The sequence below is a fragment of the Carettochelys insculpta genome, chromosome 1, assembly GCF_033958435.1.
Source record: "Carettochelys insculpta isolate YL-2023 chromosome 1, ASM3395843v1, whole genome shotgun sequence".
Taxonomy (NCBI): domain Eukaryota; kingdom Metazoa; phylum Chordata; order Testudines; family Carettochelyidae; genus Carettochelys; species Carettochelys insculpta.
This window is the reverse complement of record NC_134137.1, coordinates 180,612,858-180,635,490: the sequence shown is the minus strand read 5'-3', so window position 1 is coordinate 180,635,490 and position 22,633 is coordinate 180,612,858. Positions and strand designations below refer to the sequence as shown.

At 42.6% G+C, this 22,633-nt stretch overlaps 1 protein-coding gene across 1 annotated transcript; it reads left to right on the top strand.

Annotated features, from left to right (window-relative positions):
* The first annotated feature begins 1,703 nt into the window (after positions 1 to 1,703).
* Positions 1,704 to 20,673, top strand: IL10RB (interleukin 10 receptor subunit beta). The gene is made up of 7 exons (XM_074983442.1): positions 1,704 to 2,033; positions 6,941 to 7,064; positions 9,112 to 9,269; positions 12,309 to 12,475; positions 17,119 to 17,269; positions 18,075 to 18,232; positions 19,346 to 20,673. The coding sequence occupies exons 1-7, from the start codon at positions 1,985 to 1,987 to the stop codon at positions 19,541 to 19,543; spliced, it is 1,005 nt and encodes a 334-aa protein (XP_074839543.1). The 5' UTR covers positions 1,704 to 1,984; the 3' UTR covers positions 19,544 to 20,673.
* The last annotated feature ends 1,960 nt before the right edge of the window (positions 20,674 to 22,633 follow it).

Below are 22,633 nucleotides of genomic sequence, written 5' to 3'. Positions count from 1 at the left end.
CATTTTCTGGGTGCATTAGCAGAGCAGCTTTGCTAATAAACAGAATGGTCTGAAAAATTTGTGAGTCCTGAGTCTGACTTTGACACAGCCAAAAGCTATTGCACCAGCAAGATTTGTTCCAGGAGTGGGTACATGGAAGAAGGTATCATTTCTCTTTAGTAGCTACAAAGTCATACAAGTTGAACCTCTCAAATCCGAAACTCTAGCATCTGGCAACATCCATAATCATGCATGATTTTAGTTAGCTAGATGACCACTGCTAGTTTGTTTCACTTATCATGGGTGTGGCTGAGTTTCCCATGGTCCCATAAAGTTTGCTTCCAGCCACCAGCCCCAGCTCCCAGTGTTCTGTGGTGTTATGTAACTGTAATTTACCCTTACATGTTTTGTAAGAGTCCAGTAAGCAGAGGAAGTGTTGGTAATGCTACTAGACAATACTGATATCCCGTGATCTGGCAAATTTTCATTTGGCGGGGGACAGGTCCCAAGGGTGCCAGACTAGAGAGGTTCAACCTATGCCCTATACTAACAAAGCTGCCCTGTTTAACAGCTCCCTTTACTTGTAAATGCCCACCCTCTACCTTTGCAATACTACAAGAAGGGGAGACACCCTAGCCCAAGGAAAGGAGAGAGCAGAGCTCACTCAGTGGGTTGAGTGTTAACCTTATAAATCTATGGTTGTGAGTTCAAACCTTCAGGTACTTGTTTAGGGGGTCTGGGACAACAAATTTCCAAAAAAATAGAGGGGGGGCACTGCCAGGGATAAGTCCAGTGAAGAGGGCAGGGAACTGGACTCCATGATTTCTTGAGGTCCCATCCTCCAGCTCTAGGAGATACACTCATCCCTCATTAAATGAGCGCTTTACTTACAAGCACTCACGAAAAGAAGGTACACATATGCTTACTTTTACTCACTGGACAAGTCAACTCTCCCTGCTATGAGCCTTACCCACTCCCAGTCACAGCCTGACCCCCCCACCCCACAACCTGGCCCACTCTCAACACTCACCCAGCCTGGTCCCTTAACCCCCTCCCCAGGTAAGTTAAGAACTTACTGCTGGCACAGTCCAGAGGAGCCACCGGTACCTTCAGCTTGCACACGTCAAAGTGGCTCCCACTACATGGCGGGGCAGCTCCAGCCATGCAGTCAAGCACCTCCAGCCATGCTCCGCAGCACACGCACACCCTCCAGCCCAGCCTGACCCACTCCTAACACTCCCCCGGCCCCTAGCTCCCCATACACCCCCAGGTATTGCTGGTGCAGCCTGGAGGAACAAGTTGTCAACTCCTCCACCGGAAGCACCACCAGGTTTTAACCCTCCCTGCTGCTCATGGCCCCAAACTGTCCCCAGCCTTTAACCCTCCCCAACCCCCCACCCCTCGAGGTTCATTTGCCTTTCCAAAGCAGCGCCACATGCTGCCCCTCCTTCCCCGAGTTAGGAGCCCTAGGAACCAATGGGAGACTTTTACACACATGTTAATGGGAAGTTAGCGTCCCTCTTACAAGTCTTCGCCCCCGAGCAGAAACCTGGGAGCCAACTGTGCTGGTGTAGCGAGGGATGCGTGTGTGTCTCTCCAAGGGCGAACTAGCTGGCGAGTGCCAAACCCTGGGCCATCCCGAGGGAAAGGCTGGCACCCAGTCAGGACATGCGAGCAATGGGTTCCTCCCCCCGCAGCCCTGGGGGAGCTTGGCGGGGGGTTCCCCCGCCGGAGCTGGGCACTCACTCCGCCTGGAGCGGGCACGTGCCAGGAGGGAGCTTTTGCCTCGCCCCCGTTTGCGCCCGCCTGCTTCGCGCTCTGCCGGGCGCTGCGGGCGGTGCCTTTCCGGCTGCGCACGGCGCAGGGACAGAGTTCACCGGGAACAGGCCGGGCGAGGGGCGGCTCTTCCCCGGCAGGGCTGAACCCCGTGCGGAGGTGGGGCCGAGCGCCGGGGCGACAGCAGTCAGGCGGGCGCCCCGCGAGCAGCCAAGGGGGAGCCCTGGCCATGGCCCGGCGTCTGCAGGCGCTGCTGGCCGGCTGCCTCCTCTGGTCGGGTGAGTCCGGGCGCGCCCGGTCCCGCGGGGGTGGCGGTGGCGGTGGTTTCGCCTGGCTGCTTCCCCCCGGCCCCGGGAGCACGTGTGCCGCGCTTGGCCCCCAGCTGAGGCCCTTCCCCAGGGAGCCCCCTAGAGGCTCGGCACGTGAGCGGGGCCGGGCAGGCGGTGGTGGCGGCGGCGGTGGACCCCTGGCTGCAGGCAGCGCCCGGGGAGGGAGGACGCTTCAAAGTCCCGTGAAGAACTTCGGTGCCGCCCAGGGGGGCTGCTGGACCTCCCCGGCGCCAGCGCTTCGCCATTTCGTGTCTGGCCAGCGCCTCCGCTGCACTCGGCTTCGCCGGCCTCTGTCCCTGGGCGTAGGCTCAGCCCACTTGGGGCAGCGTTGTTTGCTTCCGGTCCTCGGAGCTCCCAACAAAGGACATGGTGTTGAACACGTCCAGGGCCCCAGCTTGCCTCTTGGCACTGGGGCAGTGGAGGCGGTCGGCTGGGTAGTTCATGGAGGGGATTGGTTATGGCAGTGTTTCACAGCCCTTTTCATAAAGTACCCCTTTAAAAAAACATAAGCGCCCCCACTTTCCTCTGTACCCTAAGAAGGCTGAGAAATTTGGGCATAAGTAAGGTAATCTGAGGTCTTGGAAACAAGCGCATTTCAACTTTTCTGGATTACTGTAACCTTCTCAGAAGTCAGATTTGCATATTACCAAGTGACACCTCACTTAAAAATTAGTTGCAGAAATATCACAGAAGACTACTACTAAAAACTTGCCTGCAGACTTTCTACCATCTTATTATCAAACAAATGAATCCAACAGTAATAGTTTACATCCATTTCAGCGTAATAAATATGAGGTGGTAGAAATGCCATTCAGACCGTACTGACTGTAGTAGTGTATTTATGTAGCCTGTTGTAAAATGAGGCAAATATCTAGATGAGTTGATGCACCCACCCCTGAGGAAGACTTCGGTGTACCCGCAAGGGTACTCATACTCCTGGTTGAGAAACAAGGGGTTATAGAATCATAAATATGTAGGAACTGGAAGTGGCCTCAGTGGGTCATCTAGTCCAGTGCTGCTTAAACTTTTTGAGACCAGGGAACACCAAACAATATTTTTTATGCAGCACATCTATGAAAATTGTCTTCAGAAAGTTGTTGTCACACTCCCTGCCCCCCCACCCCAAAAACCAGAAACACACAGCAAAAACCAAAATGAAGTAGTTCAATCAGGTATCATAAAAATGAAAAAGTAAAATTGTATCTGGTTTTAATAACAGAAAATATACACTTTGAACTTTATTCCAAATGCTCGCGGCACACCTACACGTTGTTCATAGATCACCAGTGTTCTACCCAACGTAGTTTAAGAAACACGGTTCTAGTCCAGTGTTCTGCACGGGAAGCTAAGCAATATGAGACCATCCTTGACAGGGGTTCCACACCTCCTCCTAAAAATCTCAAATGGTGTGAAGTCCACAAACTCTGTGGGCAATTTATTTCAGTGCTTATCCAGTCTAACAGGAAGATTTTCTTAGGCCATGTCTACACTAGCCCAAATCTTCGAAATGGCCATGCTAATAGCCATTTAGAAGATTACTAATTAGGCACTGAAATGCATATTCAGCGTCTCATTAGTGTGCCGCCAGCTGCCTCTTCAAAATTGCCGCTCCTATCAGCAGATAGGAATAAGTGGATTTCGAAGCTGGCAGAGTCCTTTCGAAAAGGACGCCTGTCTGGACGAGCCGCGTGGTTGAGAAGAGCAGCCAGCAGCATGCTAATGAGGTGCTGAATATGCATTTCAGTGCCTCATTAGTCATCTTCTAAATGACCATTTGCATGGCCATTTCGAAGATTTGGGCTAGTGTAGACATAGCCTTAATGTCCAACTTAAAACTCCCTCTGGCAGTTTCAGCTCATTCCTATCCTTAACATTTACGGAGGACAATTTTTCACCCTTCTCCCAGAAGCTGCAGAAGCTCCCTAAGAGTGGGGCTGAGGGCACCAGTTCATGACCCTGCTCCCATGCCACCTTTTCCTCCCAGGAACTTGCCCACTGCTTGCTCCTCCCCGCATCCCCCCCTTAAAGACAATGCCATGTGGGAGGGCTTAGCCCACCCACTTTTCAAAGAAATAAGGCCATGGTTCCCCAGCCCCAGTGCTCTGAGGCCCTTGCCCTGCCTCCTCCTGCAAGAACTGTGTAACTGAAAACTGTTATTAGCCCCCACCCACAGTTTTCCCTTCTCCAGGCAAAACCCATTTTTCAATGTTTCCTCACAGATCTTGTTTTCTAGACCTTTCATCATATTTGTTGCTTCCCTCTGGACTTCCCCAGATCTGATATGGAGTGCCTGGCCCTGTGCACAGCCCTCCAGCTAAGGCATTGTTAGTACTCACTTGAGTGGCAGAATTACTTCTACTGTCTTGCCTACTCCTGTCATATACCCCTGGCTCTCTGCTCATTGCTGCCAATTGAACACAGAAGGCAATGGTCAGGAAAAAAATGCTTATGTTGTATGCATTGGTTGTTGCAGCAGTGTCAGGAGATGACTGATCCTTGCAACTCAGTGTAATGTTGCTTTCATTCCTGACCTCCCCAGTACTCCACCAAGTTGCTTGATTTTCATGAGTTCCCAAAGGCCCAGGCCTGAGAAATCCCTGTCTTTAAAACACTTGTGCTGGGGCCACTTGGCCAGTTCAGAACCTTTCCATTTTCAAAATATCAATCTATTTTACATTTACTCTAGAGTTTACATATTGGTAGTAGGCATCCTTCAGTCTATGTAGACTATGGATTGCACCCTTTGTAGTTCCATTTGGGATCACTAAGCGACGCTGGAGTACCTCTCCAGGCACGACCCTGGGCGATTTTTTTTTTGGGACCCTGGGCTGCCCAGACACCAGTGTCCCCCTCTCGGCTGTACTGATATAGTCCAAAGGAGAGGATAACCTCTATGTCTGGTACCAGCTCAGCTGTAGGAGTTGCTGGGTCAATGCCAGAAGTTGGCACAGAACCGCCTTAGGACTCCCCCCCCCCGATTTTCTGTTAGTGTTTACTCCCTTAGCCTTGCTCCTTCCCAGGATAACCCACAAGGCAGTGTGGCCTCCTAAGATGGTTGGAGAATCAGCAGAATCGGAGGAAAAGTCTCTGTTCACATTCTGCTGCTCTTCTTCCAAAAGGAGACTCTTGAACCCTTGTCACTTTCCATCAGGGCACCCTGCCTCGCTCCTTAGTTCCCATGAAGGGGTTCCAGAGGGGGAACCTTCCCTTACCTCTTGCCTCTGACTCCTCTAAAACTTAGGCTGTTGTTTATATTATGTATGACTAGGGATAGAGAATGGTCTTTGGCTGATCTTTCATATTAATTAAATATTGAATCAAATTTTCTTCTAGTTACGCTGGTATAATTCTACTGAAAGCAAAAGATATGAATAAGGAGAATTTGGCTGTCCACATCCAGCTTCATTGATCAGCGGAAGATCATATGATTTGTGTAGAGGGAGCATGTCAATGTAACTGGAATGTATTTGTGTAGAGGGAGCATGTCTTTGAAACTGCACCATTGCTGAAAAATTAGTTTGCAATGTGCTAGTTCCAACAAGACCCTAGTATAGGTGGCCCATAGATGACTGGATGTAACTTGTTTTGAAGTCAGTGCCACTCTTGAGTTGTCCATAGAAAGTGTTTTAAAGCATATGGTTGGTCATACCTCCCAATTTCCAGTGGATGAATACATCAGCTCTCCAGCACTGCTAATCTGGAATAGAGAGACAAAGTTTTGAAAGCTGACCACTTACTGTAGCTTCAGCTCAGTCTCCATTGAAAAGTTATGTTGACATAGGAACTTTGTTTAGAGGCATGGAAATCTACACCGTGAGCAACATAGCTGTGCTGTCAAAACCCCACTATAGACACAGCTCTGTCAGTGGGAGACTGCTTCCATCAATACAGGTTATGTTTTCCCAGGAGTGGTGTTCCTACACTGACGGGAAAACTTCTGGGCATGAATACTGCCTTTGCAATATGAATCAGTGTCAGTATAGTCTTTGTAGTGTAAACATCATCAGTAAGTAGCAGATCAGGAAACGTTTTGATAACCATAGATGAAATCTGGTTCCCATTGGTGTTGATGGGACTTCTATTTACTTTCATTAGGCCAGGTTTTCACCCAGGTTCATTTGGCAAGGTCCAAGGAAGGTGAAAAGCCAGAATGTCTTTAAATCAAAAATTCTAGGTCCAATTTATGTTCATAAATTACTGATGTTCTCGTAATCTATTCAGTAGACATTCTGATTGAAATGTTATGGGTACAGGAAGAGGTTTCATTTGAGGAAGTAAACTTGAAACTTGTGCTTGAAATGAAGTTCCTGTATTCAGATTTATTTTGTGTCTTGTGCAGGTTCACAGGTTGTACTTCTCACACATTAGTTTCATGCAACTTTACATCAAAAATATGCACATAAAACTGCTAATTAGTTTTTCTTCTTAAAGAGAATGCATATTCTTTGGTTTCTGTCCTGTGGCTTAAAATGAAATTGAATCTTAGGGAGTATTTCATTAAAGCATTCAGATGTAATGTGAAAACATACGTTTCCTGCTTTCAGTTTTTAGTGGATAGTACTGTATTGTTTAAAAAACAAAAAGAAAACGAATTCTAAAGAAACCAATTGAAGCACAATTAAGCTGTGCTTTGTAACTGGCTTGGCTGGTATAATTTCTGACTCATCTGTAAAGACTCAAAAATATGTTAATAACTCAAGAGTCATGGAACCTACTAGTTAGCAATACAGTATGTGTATTTCCGGAAATACTTCTAGTCTCTCTTGCAGTTTTCAGAAAGGGTTGTTATTATTATTATTATTATTTACATCAGTCATTGGAAGAATACATACTACACTGGTTTGTTTGTTTTTCAGCATTTGGAATAGTACCAGAACCAAAAAATGTAAGAATGAGTTCAGTTAATTTCAATAACAGTCTACGGTGGGATCCACCTACTTTTCACAAAGAAAATATTACTTATACAGCCCGGTATGTAAGGTAGGTCTGAGAGCTTTATTTATTTACCGTTGCAATATGTCTTGCGTGCACTTAAGCAGTGTCTACGTTTACAAAAAACTTGGAAATGGCCATGCTAATGGCCAAATTGAAGAACACTAATGAGATGCTGACATGAATATTCAGCACCTCATTAGCATACCACCAGCTGTGGCACTTCGAAAGCACCACGTTTCACTCACCCGCAGCTCGCCTACGCTGGGGTCCTTTTCAAAAGGACCCTGCAAACATCAAAATCCCCTTATTCCTATGAGCTGCGGGTGAGCGAAATGCAGTGCTTTTGAAGTGCCGTGGCTGGTGGCATGCTAATGAGGCGCTGAATATTCATTTCAGCACCTTATTAGTATTCTTTGATTTGGCCATTAGTGTGGCCATTTCCAAGTTCGCCATAAGTGTAGATGTAGCCTTACAGTCTATAGCACAGTAAACTCTCTCTTAACCAGCATTCTATCATCCAGAACTCTCAAATAACTGGCATTTTAATCATAAGTAATTTTAGTTATGTTTTCCATAAGCACAGTCTAGTGAAAGTAAATATAGATAAATACTGCAAGCACAGTATAAGTTTGCAGTGTATAATGCTACTCTTGGTGGTAAATAAAATACTCTGCGTACATTTGTGTTTGTTTCTTAATATCTAATCTTGTTTTTCTTTAGTGTTACACATTGCTAGGAATACCTCTCTATTATACAGAATTCTTGAATATCCAGCAACCTCCCAGTCCTGGGGTTGCTGGATATGAAAGAGTTTACTGTATTCTGTTCTCATGACTTTTTTCCGCAAATGTGGACTGTCCGTTTCTTTTGCTTTATACACATTAGACGTCTTCTCTTGAACTTGATACTTATTAAAGGGCATGCTTTATAGTTTTTAATATTCATTAGTTTGTCACATACTCTTCTGGAATGAGAAACAGTGTTTTGTTGGCTACATGTAAGTGCACATTCTCTGTCATAGGAAACTACTGCTTCAAAAGGCTCAGTACCGAGGTATTCCCCCACATTTCTAATGTGGGCAACAGGTTCTGCTTTTGCCCCAGAGCAATCTGTTTGTGAGGGCCTTCTACAGAAAAGGCTAGTGAAGTACATACAGCAAGAATGTTCCTGCTGCCTCTGTACTCAGAGCAGAGGTTCTCAGGAGTTTACTCTGAGGCCTCATTTTGTCAGGAATTATCCCCATTTTTTTCACTCCAGATTAGCCATCTTCTGGAAAGGGAAGGATTTGGGGGAAGCACTCTACAGAAGGCTGAGGACATTTGTGAAAGGGTGAGAATTAGACTGAAAATTCAGGCATAGTTGAAGTTTGCTGTGGTATGAGACATTTTCTGTTCACTTAATTAGGATTTGTGGGTGCCAAGTCGGAGGGAAACAGTGTGCATTTTGCCGAATGGTCACCTTAAGCTCTGCCTTTATGATAAAGAAATAATAGCTATACTAATAGGCTGGGTCTACACGGCAGTCGCTCCCCAGCGCTGCTGCCAGCAGAGCTATGCAAAATGAGCTTCTCAGGATTGCAAATAGCGAGCCATTTGCATACTCCCAAGACTTATTACCGTAGCCCTGCATAAGAGACTGGCAACAGAGTGGGGTTTAGCGGCAGCGGCACATCTGCACGGCCTTTGCAGTGCCGGCCCCCCCTTCTGCTGATGCCGAACTCTTGTGGGGCTATGGTAATGAGTCCCAGGAGTATACAAATGGCACACCGTTTGCAATCCCGAGAAGCTCATTTTGCATAGTTCTGCTGGCAGCGATGCTGGGGGGAGCACCGTGTAGCCATAGCCATAGATTGATATTACCAGTGTCTAATACACCTTTACGTAGGTATGTCTGCCAGATGGAGACACATCAGTGTTCCTGGTTTTCTGGTTTGTTTGTTTTTTTTTCAGCTAATAGTTTTTGCGTGATTGGTAATTAGAAATGTCAACACTTGGTGAGTGAGTATGGCCACTTAACAGCTTCACTGAAATGAAGGTTATTTTCTTGTTGCTAATATATGACTCAGATTCTTTTTTTTTTCCCTCCTATACAGCAGTGTTTCTGAGAATATTATGTGCAAGAACATCGTCAACACAGAATGTGACTTCTCTTCTCTGATCATATATGGAGACTTCACCTTGCAAGTCAGAGCTGAGTCAAAGAATGAAGAGTCAGATTGGGTGAACATCACGTTTAGTCCAATGGATGACAGTAAGGCTTCCTCTACACAGGAAACTTTTGCCCATGAATAGTGAACTGTTAAGGAAATAAAAGTGATTGTAATCTGAAGAAGCAGAGATTAAAATACAGATTGTTCTAAATTTACAAATTCTTTTAAGAAAGTATGAAATATCCAACTCCTATGTGGTATTCTTTTTGGAAGAGGGAAGTTAAACTACAAGTACTCCTCGGGGAATTCTGCACCAGAAATTACAATTTGCACATTATATTTTCAAATTCTGTGAAATTTTACATGCTTTATATATATTCAAAATAACACAGTATAATCACACCAGTTTCGATTATTTTTGGTAATTTATTTCAAAGCACCTTTTGACAATTATGTCTGTAAAAATACAGACAAGAGAAAAGATTAAGATCTTTTGAGAAATTGATTCCTTATTAGGCATATTAATATAGAACTCTGAGTAAAAATTCATTTGAACTAATATACAGAACTATATTTCCCACAAGCCTCAGAAGCAGTGCAAAGGCGTGGAGAAGTCAAGGGTAATAGCAGAGCTGAGGGAGAGGAAAGTAACTGCTGGGAAGGAGCCTGGGAGTGAACTTGGAGGGTCCTCGTGTACGGGTGAAGAAAATATGGAACAGGTTTTTGGGGGGGCTGGGAAGGATTCCACCATGCCAACCCTGGCTGATCCCTAGCCTCTCCTATTCTGTCAGGCACATCTACCCCTAGGCTGTCCCCATGTGTTCCTACAGCCCCACGTGTCTTTGCACTGAAGTACACGTCACTTCATTTGTCCCCTTCTCTGGTCCAACACCTGCTTTCCCTGTACCCCTGTGGCCCTGCATGGCCATTTTCATTCATCCCCTGCCCCAGTTTGCCCTCTCCCACTAGCCCCCATGAGCCGCTGTGTGTCCCCCCAGCAACCCCATCCTGTCTGTCTCCTTATTTTCCCGTTAATTCACCAGACAGGCTGTGTGAAAAAAGCAGGTTCTTTCTGCTCTGTAGCTGACAAGGCAGCTGCTGCTTTGTTTTACCATTACAATGCTGTGGGGAGTGGGGGGTGGGTGTTCAAAAGTCAGGACTGCAGCAGCCTTCCAACAGAAACTTTTTTCTGTGCAAAACAGTAAAAATATTCACGGCTTATTAATTATGTTCACACTCAGTGGTGCACTATTCCCCCAGGGTACAGAAAATGCCGTAAAACCACTTATATACGTATAGGTAATTACTGACTGTATTCTTCCATTCTGAGACCTGTTTTGAGGGATTTTACCACGTGTATTTTCCCCCCTAAAAATAGCATACAAATTTACAGCAGGAGAGCATTATATCTCAGGAATCCTACATATTGAAATCAGTTTATCTGCTTCCTTGTTACTCAGTCTGGCAATCCCCCTCTTGCCCTATTTTTGGATATGTTCAAGGAAAAAAATTTTTACTCATATACACGCACATACATTTTTAAGGTACCATGTCTGATGTTTGTTGTCTTGTGTGAACCTGGCACTTAGCACTTCCTGAAAGCAGAAAACTTGGGCAGCATGCTCTTGTTTGAGTTTGGGCTAAGCAGGTTTTTTGACAATGAATATTCTTCCCCTTGTTCATTCTCACAATTTATTTCATCCATTAGCAATTAGTAATTTTGTCAGACTGCCAAAGCTTCCATTTCTTCACTCCAGAGCTATCAGTGGGAAGCTATGCAAGAGGCCTCTTCCTTCCATTTCTCTCTGCTAGAAACAATTCTTAGTTTTCCTTACTTCTCTGCCTTATTTTGGATTTACTTAAAGCTTAACCTTTCCTGGCCTGGGTTTTCAGAGAAGTTTCCAGTCTAATTTTCCCAATGGAATTTTTATTTACATCAGGGCAGTGTTTGTGATGTATATTTCCCCTATTTCATTCCAAATTCATAAGATGATGTGATCATTGTTCTTTGATCTCTTCATTTGGACATCTGTCTGTAAACTCACTCCCGTATCCATACAATAACTCTTGAATGATCTTTTTCCTAAAGGCTTTAAAGTACTGATGAGTTTAAAGTATGCTGCTACACACAAAATGCATTTTGAAATATCACTTAGTTATTTCGAAATACAGCGCCTACACACCTAGAGCCTATTTCAAAACAGAGTCATGGCTTATATTAAAATAGTCCTTATTCCCTACACAGCCCCTATTCCAAAATATTTATTCCTGGGTGCTGTTCCTTGTAGAATGAGGTTTACCAAATTCAAAATAAACCATCCAGTATTTTGAAATAGAAGTTGCGTTGTGTAGATGCTAGCAAAGTTATTTCAGAATAACTTTGCTATGTAGACATACCAATAAAGTGGTACTCTGAAACAAAGAGAAACTTTACGAAACAGTTCATTTTAGACACAACCTAACTGAGGCCTAAAGCACTAATTAAAATAAATTATTTAATGGAACAAAAATAAAGTAAAAGTAGCTAGTTTCAAATATATAAAATACATTCTACAATGTAAAAATTACTAAATTCAGAAGCAATTCAAAAGTCGCAGTTTCTCAAATAAAACCCAACAAGGAGTCATGTGGCATCTTGAAGATTAAAAATTTATTAGGGTGTAAGCTTTCATAAACTACAGCTCACTTCCTCAGATGCATGAAGTGGAAGATTCAAATGGCAGGGATATATGCATGAACATAGAGTTGTGAGTGTTACAACAGTATTAATGAGGCTCATTAACACTGTTCTGACACTCCCATCTCTGTGTTCATCTGTATATCCCTACCAAATGACCCAAGTGGGTGAGGTATTATCTTTTCTTGGGCCAACTTCTGTTGTTGAGACCAGCACAGTTACAATTACATGGTATACAGCAATGGAAAATAGTCTAAGTGTAAAGACAAAATCACCTTATGACACATCAGTGAATGAAGAGTTTATTTACCCTTGAGCCTTTGAAGTGAAAGAGTTTTCTTCAAGAAAATAAGATAAGGATAGTGATTAGGTGTAACACTGTAGGCCAGATAAAAGGTATCAATCTGAGAACAGGGTTAGAGGTTGCATTTTTGTGATTTTTTTCTCTTCTCTTTTCATTTAGCAATCATTGGACCACCTGATGTAAAAGTGAAATCTGAATCTGGATCTTTGCATGTAGATTTCACAGGTCCTTTCGCTGTACATGGATTGGAAAAGTGGCCTTTAAAGACTTATTATGGCTCTTGGATGTATAGGGTGCTATACTGGAAAAAAACTAATAGTGAAGAGGTAAGTTTTGTTCAGTTGACTCTTTTGTGACTCTGCTTTATACATTTAGCTTTGAATAGGCATTTCTAGATATGCAACTGAATAATAATGTTCTGAGACATAACTGCTGAAGCAAAAACAAGATCTCTGAATGTTATCGTGATATCAGGAACTTATAATTGTCACAATCTGCATTCATTAGCGCCCTGGTATAATGAAAGGAATTAGTAATCATTTAGTAAATGGGCATAAACTATCCTTCCATAGTTAGAAATAGTGATTAAATTATGAACCTCTCTTCCTTTTTCACATTGGTGTTTTTAGTTTTTCAACAGTATGTGCTACAATCAGCACCATAGCATCCATGCACACCACAAAAATGTAACTTAGAAGTGCATACACAGGTGCTCTCTAGAGCTAAGATGTATAGTCGATCTAAAAACCAATCACCTGTGATTCAGCCAGTTTTGCTAGAATGATGTGTTGCACTGCAGTGGCTTGAAAAAGGCTGGATTTTGGATATTTAACATGGCTGCTGCCATAGGTTGTTCTCTCTCCTGTCTTCACCTACTTCTCTGTCAACAGACATAATGGCTGTGTCTACACTAGCAAGTTCTTTTGAAAGATTTTTCAAAAGAAGGGGGCTCTTTCGGAAGATCGCATGGAGCGGCTGCTCACACAAAGTGTTCTTTCGAAAGTAAATCAGAAGAATGTGGCGCTCCTTTCAAAATCGCTCTTCCTTTCCCATTTCAGGGAGACCGCCCCCTTTCAAAGCTTCTTTCAAAAGAAAACGTGTGTCGACGCTCTGCAAGCAGTCCTGATGAGGTCTGATTTTTCAATTCCTGACCCACTCTTTCAAAAGAGCAGGGGCTGGGTGGACGCTCTTTTTTGAAAGAGCAGATCACACTTCTGATCCATTTTTTTTGTGTGTGGATGTACTCTTTTGAAAGAAGTTCTTTTGTAAGACATCTTCTGGAAGGGCTTATTTTGAAATATCTCTGTAGTGTAGATGTAGCCAATCTGTTTACTGTTTCACTTCCTCTATGGTCACCCTCCCCTGAACCAGAGAGACATTCTGTCCCAGAGCTGGGCATGCTCCACAGCCCCACAGGCCGTGTCTACACGTGCACACTACTTCGAAGTAGCGGCACCAACTTCGAAATAGCGCCCGTCACGGCTACACATGTTGGGCGCTATTTCGAAGTTGAAATCGACGTTGGATGGCGAGATGTCGAAGTCGCTAACCCCATGAGTGGATGGGAATAGCGCCCTACTTCGAAGTTGAATGTCGAAGTAGGGCACGTGTAGACGATCTGTGTCCCGCACCATCGAAATAGCGGGGTCCGCCATGGCGGCCATCAGCTGAGGGGTTGAGAGACGCTCTCTCTCCAGCCCCTGCGGGGCTCTATGGTCATCGTGTGCAGCAGCCCTTAGCCCAGGGCTTCTGACTGCTGCTGCCGCAGCTGGGGATCCATGCTGCATGCACAGGGTCTGCAACCAGTTGTCGGCTCTGTGGATCTTGTGTTGTTTAGTGCAACTGTGTCTGGGAGGGGTCCTTTAAGGGTGCGGCTTGCTGTTGAGTCTGCCCTGTGACCCTGTCTGCAGCTGTTCCTGGCACCCTTATTTCGATGTGTGCTACTTTGGCGTGTAGACGTTCCCTTGCAGCGCCTATTTCGATGTGGTGCTGCCCAACGTCGAAGTTGAACGTCGACGTTGCCAGCCCTGGAGGACGTGTAGACGTTATTCATCGAAATAGACTATTTCGATGTAGCGTGCACGTGTAGACGTAGCCACAGACTCCATCACAGTATGTACATTTAAAAACAAAACAAAGCAAAACATTAAAAATACTAGGTTAATTTTAGTATCATAGAATGTTGTTTTTGATTCAAGAAACACCTTTCTCTCAATAGTAACAGAGAGGAAGCCGTGCTAGTCTATACACTATCAAAACAAAAAGCAGTCAAGTAGCACTTTAAAGACTAGCAAAACGGTTTATTAGGTGAGCTTTCGTGGGACAGACCCACTTCTTGAGACCATAGCCAGACCAGAACAAACTCAATATTTAAGGCACAGAGAACCAAAAACAGAAATCAAGGAGGACAAATCAGAAAAAGATAATCAAGCTGAGCAATGTCTTTCTTTCTCTCAATGTCATTGAGAATATATCTGATCTGTGTACAACACAGAAAAGATGTATACGTGAAACCTTTGGTGCCTACTGATTCATATTAGGTATCCTTCAAAATTCCCAGCCTAGTATTTAGTATCCAGATCCAGAATTAAAGGGGTTTTCTCATGCCTAACACCATTTTAGCCTCAGCTCACGAATGATGAAGGCAAGGGGAAAAAAAGAGAGTTAGTCTACAGGGTAAGTCAGCAAGTCCATACCTGATCAAGCAACCATCGGAAAACTGCAAATAAAAGGAAGTTACCCAAAAGGGAGGTGTCACTGGTAATATTGTTTCCAGTACTCAAGTGAAAACATGGGAGATTTCCTCAAAGACTAAAGAAGCTTCCAAGAGGTGTCTGAAAATTTCATTAGATCCTTTTTTAAAAATTAGTACTTGGATAATTTGTTCAAGTACATTTATTCCCACATAGCAACCAGATCTCCTAAGAATTACCTACAAAAAACGTATGTCTTAGTTTACTGTAAGCTATGTCAGTAACAGCATTTTCAGCTGGTGTCACCTACTGTGATGTTGCATAGACAGAGCGGCAATCTCTTGTGGTAGGATTTCTACTCATAAGACCAATAGCAAACACATCTGTCAGTGCTGTGTATAATCGCACACAAAGTCCAGGTTGAACCTCTCTTCTCTGAAACTCTCTTGTTTGGCAACATCCATAATCTGGCATGGTCTTAGCCAGACCACCACTGTCAAAGTCAGACTCAGGACTCACAGATTTGTCAGACCATTCTGTTTATTAGCAAAGCTGCTTGCTAATGCACCCAGAAAATGTGAGTGCCATACAGGGCTCAAACCCCTTGATTTATACAAATGAAAGAAAGCAAAATTAACAAGATTACAAAAGGGGCAGGACTCACAGATTTCCCATGAGACTAGTCACGTATCTTCATTTCCATATCAAGCCTCAGCAACCTCCTATCCATATCTTCCTGGTTATCTCAATTACTCTCTGTTTAACACCTAATGTTCCTTTTTTTCTTATCCCAGACACACCTGGCTCCACTCTGATCCACGCTGCATACCTACAGACAACATTAACATAATCTTCTCTTTCCTGTTCTTGAACTTATACTATTATTACAGTATAATTCATTTCTCTCTTACAATATAATTCTTGCTACTTTCACACCACTTATCCTGGGTGTGGCCAAGTTTTCCATGGTCTCATAAAGTTTGTTTACAGCCACTAGTCCAGGCTCTCAGGCTGTGGCCACACTTGGCCAAAACTTCGAAATGGCCATGATTACTAATGAGGCGCTGAGAGGAATAAGGGGATTTCGAAAGGTGCGGGGTCCTTTCGAAAAGGACCCCCGTGTAGCTGCGCTGAGCCACGCACTTTCGAAAGCGGCTCTTTCGAAGTGCCGCGGCCGGAAGCGTCCTAATGCTAATGAGGCACTGAATATTCAATTCAGCGCCTCATTAGTAATCTTCAAAATGGCCATTTGTGTGGCCATTTTGAAGTTTTGGCCAAGGGTAGCCACAGCCTCAGTGTTCTGTGCTGTCATTTAGCTCTAATTTACCCCTAAATGTCTTCTAAGAGCCCAGGAAGTAGTGGAAGTGTTGGTAATGCTACTGGACACTATTGACCTCCCGTGGTCCAGCAGATTTTCTGGTTTGGCACAGGTGAGGTCCCGAAGGTGCCGGACTAGAGAGGTTCAGTCTATTCATTAATCAGCTGTTTTAAGTTGGCAGAATGCCAATTTGTACATTAGCTAATATATGAGTGGTTTTCATAGGTAATCCTAACCACAGTGTGTTGCATGAATACTTATTTGGTTTTGTAAAAATAGTGTTTCTTAGAATTCTGTGCATGTTTGTACAATTGCCTTAGAGTCCCTCTTTCCATTATAGTGTTTCTCTGAAAAATTCTGTCAAGGTGTAATGAAAGGAAAATTCCTGTAAATCCGAGCAAAGTTAGAGACCCTGTCTTGTTCAGTCAACCTGTTTAAGAGCTAGGATTTCAACCTATTACAGCTCTTGTTTTTGAAGGCAGTTTTTATTTTCACCATCAATAGGCTATTTTAAAATAGAAAAATGAATGTGAAGGCAGCTGATTAATTTGAATATTTAAAGTGTCTTTTTTAGGTAATTCTTAAAAGCAAACTTTTCTTTGAGTCATGTCAAGTAAGTGATATAGAAAACTGCAAATCTGTTTTAACAGTCGATATTTAAAAATTTCAGGGGGATAGCTATGTTAGTATGTTTCAGCAAAAACAATTAGGAGTCCTGTGGAACCTCAAAGACTAACATTTGCATTAGTCTTTGAGGTGCCACAGGACTTCTTGTTGGTTTTGATATTTTAAACTTTAGTTTTTTCAGGCACTAGATGTTGTGTAAACTCAATCCATAGTACAGCTGTAAATGCAAAGACTACAAAATGAAGTTGTTGCTAGAAACTAGTGCTCTAGTTTGTTGATTTATTGGATCTTGCATTTGGCTTTGAATTTTCTATATTCTTCTTTGATATAGGTTAAAACAACAGATGCTAAATATGATTCAGAAATATTATCTGGTTTGGACCCTTGGACAATATATTGCCTTCGAGTTCAAGGCATTTCTCCTGAATTTAACAGAACAGGGGAATTGAGTGAAGAAGTCTGTGATAGTACAACTGATAATGGTAATAACTAACGTACCAATACATTATAAACATCCTGGTTAGTTATGAAACACTGTAAAATGTTCATTGATTGACATAAACGGAACCAAAGCATACATATAAACCTTTGGAAATTATTTGGCCTCCCGAAATGGTTGGAGCTGTCCCAAACTGGTGGGGGACATTGACCCTGCCAGCCAGCTATTTAGCGGGAAGACTTGGAAGCCCAGCTGGCAGTGTGCCACCCTTCCTCGAGCCTCCAAGTGCCCCAGCCAGATGTCTCTTTCTTGGCAGAGCAGTGCGCTGGTGCACACCAGCTTACTTTCACCTTTGGGGACAACTATTTATGGTGGTTAGAGCCACCATCAGTCAGGTGACCTCCTCTTAGAAGAGAGCTTTGGGTTTCCATTTAAAAGGAAAAGTACACTCTCAGGCTAATTAATAAGCAGCTGCTTAACAATCATAGACAGTTTAAAAATTATACAGTAATATCTTGGTCAATCTTTGTTAGTATCACTTGTGCTGACAACTTTGTGCATAAAACCTAGAATTTTTTTCTTTCAGTAAATATTTACGTATCGTGGCCATAGGCTTAACTTACCTAATAAGATTTTCATGAGTAGGTTTGACGTGAAAACAAAGCTGTGACCTTTTTCCATTTGGAAACAAAATGATATATTTTTTCATTCACAAAGGCATTGTTAAAATGAAAAAGTGGAGAAAAAAATCTTTTATTCACTTATGAGAACTAAATTCTGAAATTTGTATATTACAAATAATATAGAATAATCAAATTAAGAAGAATTTATCTTCTTGTTTCTTGCAGGTATAACTCCAGTGTGGATAATTGTCACTGCTCTTTTAATATCAATGTTGTTGGTTGTAGTAACAATTCCTGTCTGTTTCTTTACCTTCGCGTACATGTATCAGCAGGCCAGATACGTCTTCTGCCCAACACATTCTTTTCCACAACATTTGAAGGAGGTTTGTCTGTTTGTATTCTACATAAAATAATTAAGTAAGATTTGTAGGAGAGCCTCTTACCTGTCAAAGACTCCCAAAAGCTTTCAACTTTTCTTATTAATGCATGTGAACTTTCAGACAGCAGTTCCTCATTCTGACAGATGAACCTGGTTTGTTAACTAATTGTGTTATTGTTGCATGAGTTCTGCCTGAAGCAAATATATGGAGTAACACTGATTATTAGGCGCACAAGCTGAAAGAACCCAGGTGAAGTATATACGTTGCAAAATTATAGATATGAGTCTTGGCACCTACATGGTGTGATCTATTTAAGCTAAGTCATCTTTAGTTACTTGAGTTCATTTTTGATAAAGTATTTCTATGATCAACTTTCATTTCAAATCCTTCATCAACTGCAAAAGTTGATTAATGTGCTGCTAAAGACTTTGGACCACACTGGCCAATAATTCAAATGAGTGTGTAAATGATGAAGTAATGTGACTTGCACCAATTGACCATTCAGTTGGCTTCATTCCACAGCCTTTTCCCCACACTGCATGAGGACTAGACTACACTAAAATTCATATTAACATAGCTACGTCAGTCAGGGGTATGACAGAACTACATCCTGTAGTAACCCCTCCCCGGTAAATGGAGCTGTGTTGACAGAACTTTTAATAGGGCTTCTAGGAGTATAACTAACCTGGAGTAGGAAGACATTTTCTCATCCTGGTAGCACTCCTCTTAGCATATGCTGCACTAAGGGAGCTATGCCAGAATTTACACTGTTACTATAGACTCCAACGTATTCTTTTCCACAACATACTCCAGTGTGGATAAATGTCACTGCTCTTTTAAGTGTCAATGTTGGTGGTTGTAGTAACAATTCCTGTCTCTTTCTTTACCTTCTTTACCTTTGCCTATATGTATCGGCAGGCCAGATATGTCTTCTGCCCAACGTATAAGATGTATCTAGTAGGGTTTTCCAGTATAGCTAGACCTCTTCTAGTGTAGATGAAGCCAAAGGCTGTGAGTTACCAGTGAAAGGTCTTTTAATATTGCAGAGAAAACTAATTGATGCTGGAAAAAAGCGATGAGCACAGTTTGATTCTTACTTCCCCTCTTTTCCTCCAGTTTTTGAACAAGCCTTCCTACAGTTCACAGTTTCTTTCACCACAGACACCAGAGGAGGATCATTCCTATGCCAAGCTAACTGTCATTTCAGAAGAATCTGAAAACTATAGCAATGAGACAAGCAACACAAAGGAGCAGCTTCCGGACTACCAAGAGGAGATTCCTATTGCAGAGGAAGGTTCAGCTTTTAAAAAGTGATCAAGTTCAGTCTTTATACCTGATTCAGGCTGAAAACAAATGGCCAAATACTGTAGACAGTTAAATAGGACTTTATATTGAGAAGATAGCAGCAAACACTTGGTAAAATTCTAGATTTAAATGTGCAAAGAGAATTTTGTCAGAATCATATTTATTTTTCAACTCTGAGAAACATTTTTACTAGTGAATCCCAAAGTGGGTTGCTGTTTTTAGACACATTTAATGGCATACTTACGACCTGTGGCAATAGTTATATTGTACCATAATTTGGTACTTCTTATATGGTACGAAATATAGAATGGTTATTTTTATTTTATTATATATTTGTTATTAATGTCAACCAGAATTGTGAGCAACGCAGCATAGTTTTCAAAAGAAACTTTTCCTTGCCAAGAAAACGTTAGACCTGGTTAATAGTGAGAAGAGTAATATTTTGTGGTTGATGTATATAAGACACTAAAATAATGTAGTTATTCTTGATAGTTTAGATACCACCATAAAAACAGGTAATGATTTCTATGTGTTTTAAATGTGAGAAATCAGTTATAGACCATACTTCCTTATAGGCTTTAAGTGGGGCAATGGAGCTACGATAGTTTACATCCTTTGGAGATCTGACCCTAGTTTTTATAGCAAATCACACTGGGCCTCATCCAAAACTACCAAAGTCAATGACAAGACTATCCTGGAAATGGAGTTAAATATTATACTCAGCTCCATGAATCAGCTAGGCCAGATAGCTTAATAAGTGCTCGATAAATGGTTGGTATCTAGGCTGTATTGCTGTGTACATAAGAAGAAGATAGTTGCTGCATGGGCAAAGAAAATAATATGGGGCATATTGTATGATCTTACTGTAGTAGAGACAAATCCTTCAGGTGCTGCAACGTTAACTGAATGTACTATATTATATTCATTCAGCAAAATGTGAATTTTTTCCCTCCACAAAAATGGATTGCCATGAGCATATCTACTGTATATTTTAGAAACGTTAGGGCTGGGTCTACACTTGCCCCCAGCTTCAAAGGGGACATGGTAGTCAGGACTGTGGGAGATTACTAATGAAGTGCTGCAGTGAATACGCAGCACTTCATTAGGCTAATTCTCCCCTGCGGCATCTTTGAAGCATCAAACTTAGAAGTGCTGGCATGTGTGTAGCTGATGGCTGGAAGTTGCCGTGGGGGAGAATTAACCTAATGAAGTGCTGCGTATTCACCGCAGCACTTCATTAGTAATCTCCTGTCGCCCTGACTAACATGCCCCCTTCAAAGTTGGGCACAAGCGTAGACAAGCCCTTCCTGTGTGTCCCTTTGTCCGTCCATTCTAGAACTCCTTCTAAATGGTAAAGGCTAAGACTACCAAATTTACTATACAGCTTCCTCTTATCAAAACTTAAAGCTAGGTGCAGGTTTGGTTGGGCCAAGACAATGGGCTGTATGTGGAATGCAGTTATTTCACATCAAATTGAAAAGGAGGGGTGTGATACTAGGGGCAGTTATACCCCAGAATGACCACAATGGGGAAGCAAGTGCCCCAGCCAGAGGGCGTAGCTGCAGGCCAACAGCCCACACCCTGCCACCCTGGTCTGCCCTGGGGAGCAACTGCTGGCTGGCCAGTGTAACCCCCACCAGCTGAGCTGCTGGGGCCCCCACCCACTCTGGGCTGGCCCTGGGGAGAAGCCTGCATCACCCCCAACCCCTGCCTTGGGCCTCTCCTCACCTCCTAACCTCGACTCCTGCACCCTACCAGCCCCCTGCCATGAGACCTCGACATGATGCCCAAGCCCCTGCCCTGACTTGTGCCCCCACCACACTTCTGCCCCCTACTCCAAGGACCTGACCAATGCCTGAGAAATCTTCCAGTTATAAATAAATAAAACATAATTTGTTGTGTCGGTGGCAAAATTCATGGCCAAAATTCCCATTTTTATTACAGGGATAGGATAAATATAATCTTTTGAGAACTAATTCAGAAAGGTTACACAAATATACAGAAATTTGATATTTCTTCATATCACATGATATTATGCTTAACATACAGATCTAGTAACAGAATTTTTATTTGTCTCTTTTTAAAAATATTAATGAACAAAATATTGAGCAAATGCAGGAAGGGAAGAAAGGCTTTTTATTAAAGGCATTTTGTTTCAGGGATGTTTTTACAGCAATTACCCTTGCACCTAATTCTCTTGTATGTATTTTTTTAATCTAAATGCGCATAAGAATAACATTTTTGTTAAATACTGATCCAGATTATGATAGATATGCATGATATATTTCATAAATATACTGTTTCTAGAGATACGAATAATACCTAGTGTACATAAATAAAATATATCGTGACAAAAGTGTCTGATTCATGTGATATTCACTGAGAGTCAACCTTCTACAGCTTGTAAGAAGAAAGTCTCACACAAATATTACTGTTTTAGCCCCTCTCCCTTTTCCCTGCTTGCACACTACACAGTCAGCTAAACTGATTTCAGGAATTTGGAAATGGATCGCTTGGTGATAGACATGATTAGTTTGACATTGTCTCTTATGGCAGCAATTTTTTAGTTCTCTTGGCAGGTGCCTAGTTGCAGCAGTAATTTAAGGAAGAGAGATCCATTTTCGCTGTTTAAATTTCAATATATAAAAAGGAGCCTGCTTGTAAGAGTTGTGCAGTATTTATTTAAAAGTAATAATTTGAACACCACACTCAGAGCCCAGCCAAACCAGAAAAACAGATGGGTCTTACAGCAAGCCCTGAACGATAAGAAATCCATTGCCATTCTTTTAACCATAGCAAGCACTAAATTGTATACCAGAAGATTGTGACAGAGTGCTGTGAAGCAATAAGGACAAGTGCAGAGTACTCTGTTTAGGAAATAAAGTGGACGCTAGGGCCATGTCTACACTACAGCGATCTTTCAAAAGAGTCCTTCCAGAAGATCTCTTCCGAAACAACTTCTTTCAAAAGCATCCACACGCATAAAAGTGGATCAAAAGAGTGAGCTGCTCTTTTGAAAGAGAGCATCTACACAGCCCCCCGTTCTTTCAAAAGAACAGGTCAGGGATCCAAAAATCAGGCACTGCGATGACTGCTCTT

Excerpts from the sequence above, each read along its gene's own strand:
- IL10RB (XM_074983442.1), top strand. The coding sequence starts at position 1,985 with ATGGCCCGGCGTCTGCAGGCGCTGCTGGCCGGCTGCCTCCTCTGGTCG. Across the intron at positions 9,270-12,308 it reads GTTTAGTCCAATGGATGACA|CAATCATTGGACCACCTGAT; the intron begins GTAAGGCTTCCT and ends CTTTTCATTTAG. Across the intron at positions 12,476-17,118 it reads AAAAAACTAATAGTGAAGAG|GTTAAAACAACAGATGCTAA; the intron begins GTAAGTTTTGTT and ends TCTTTGATATAG.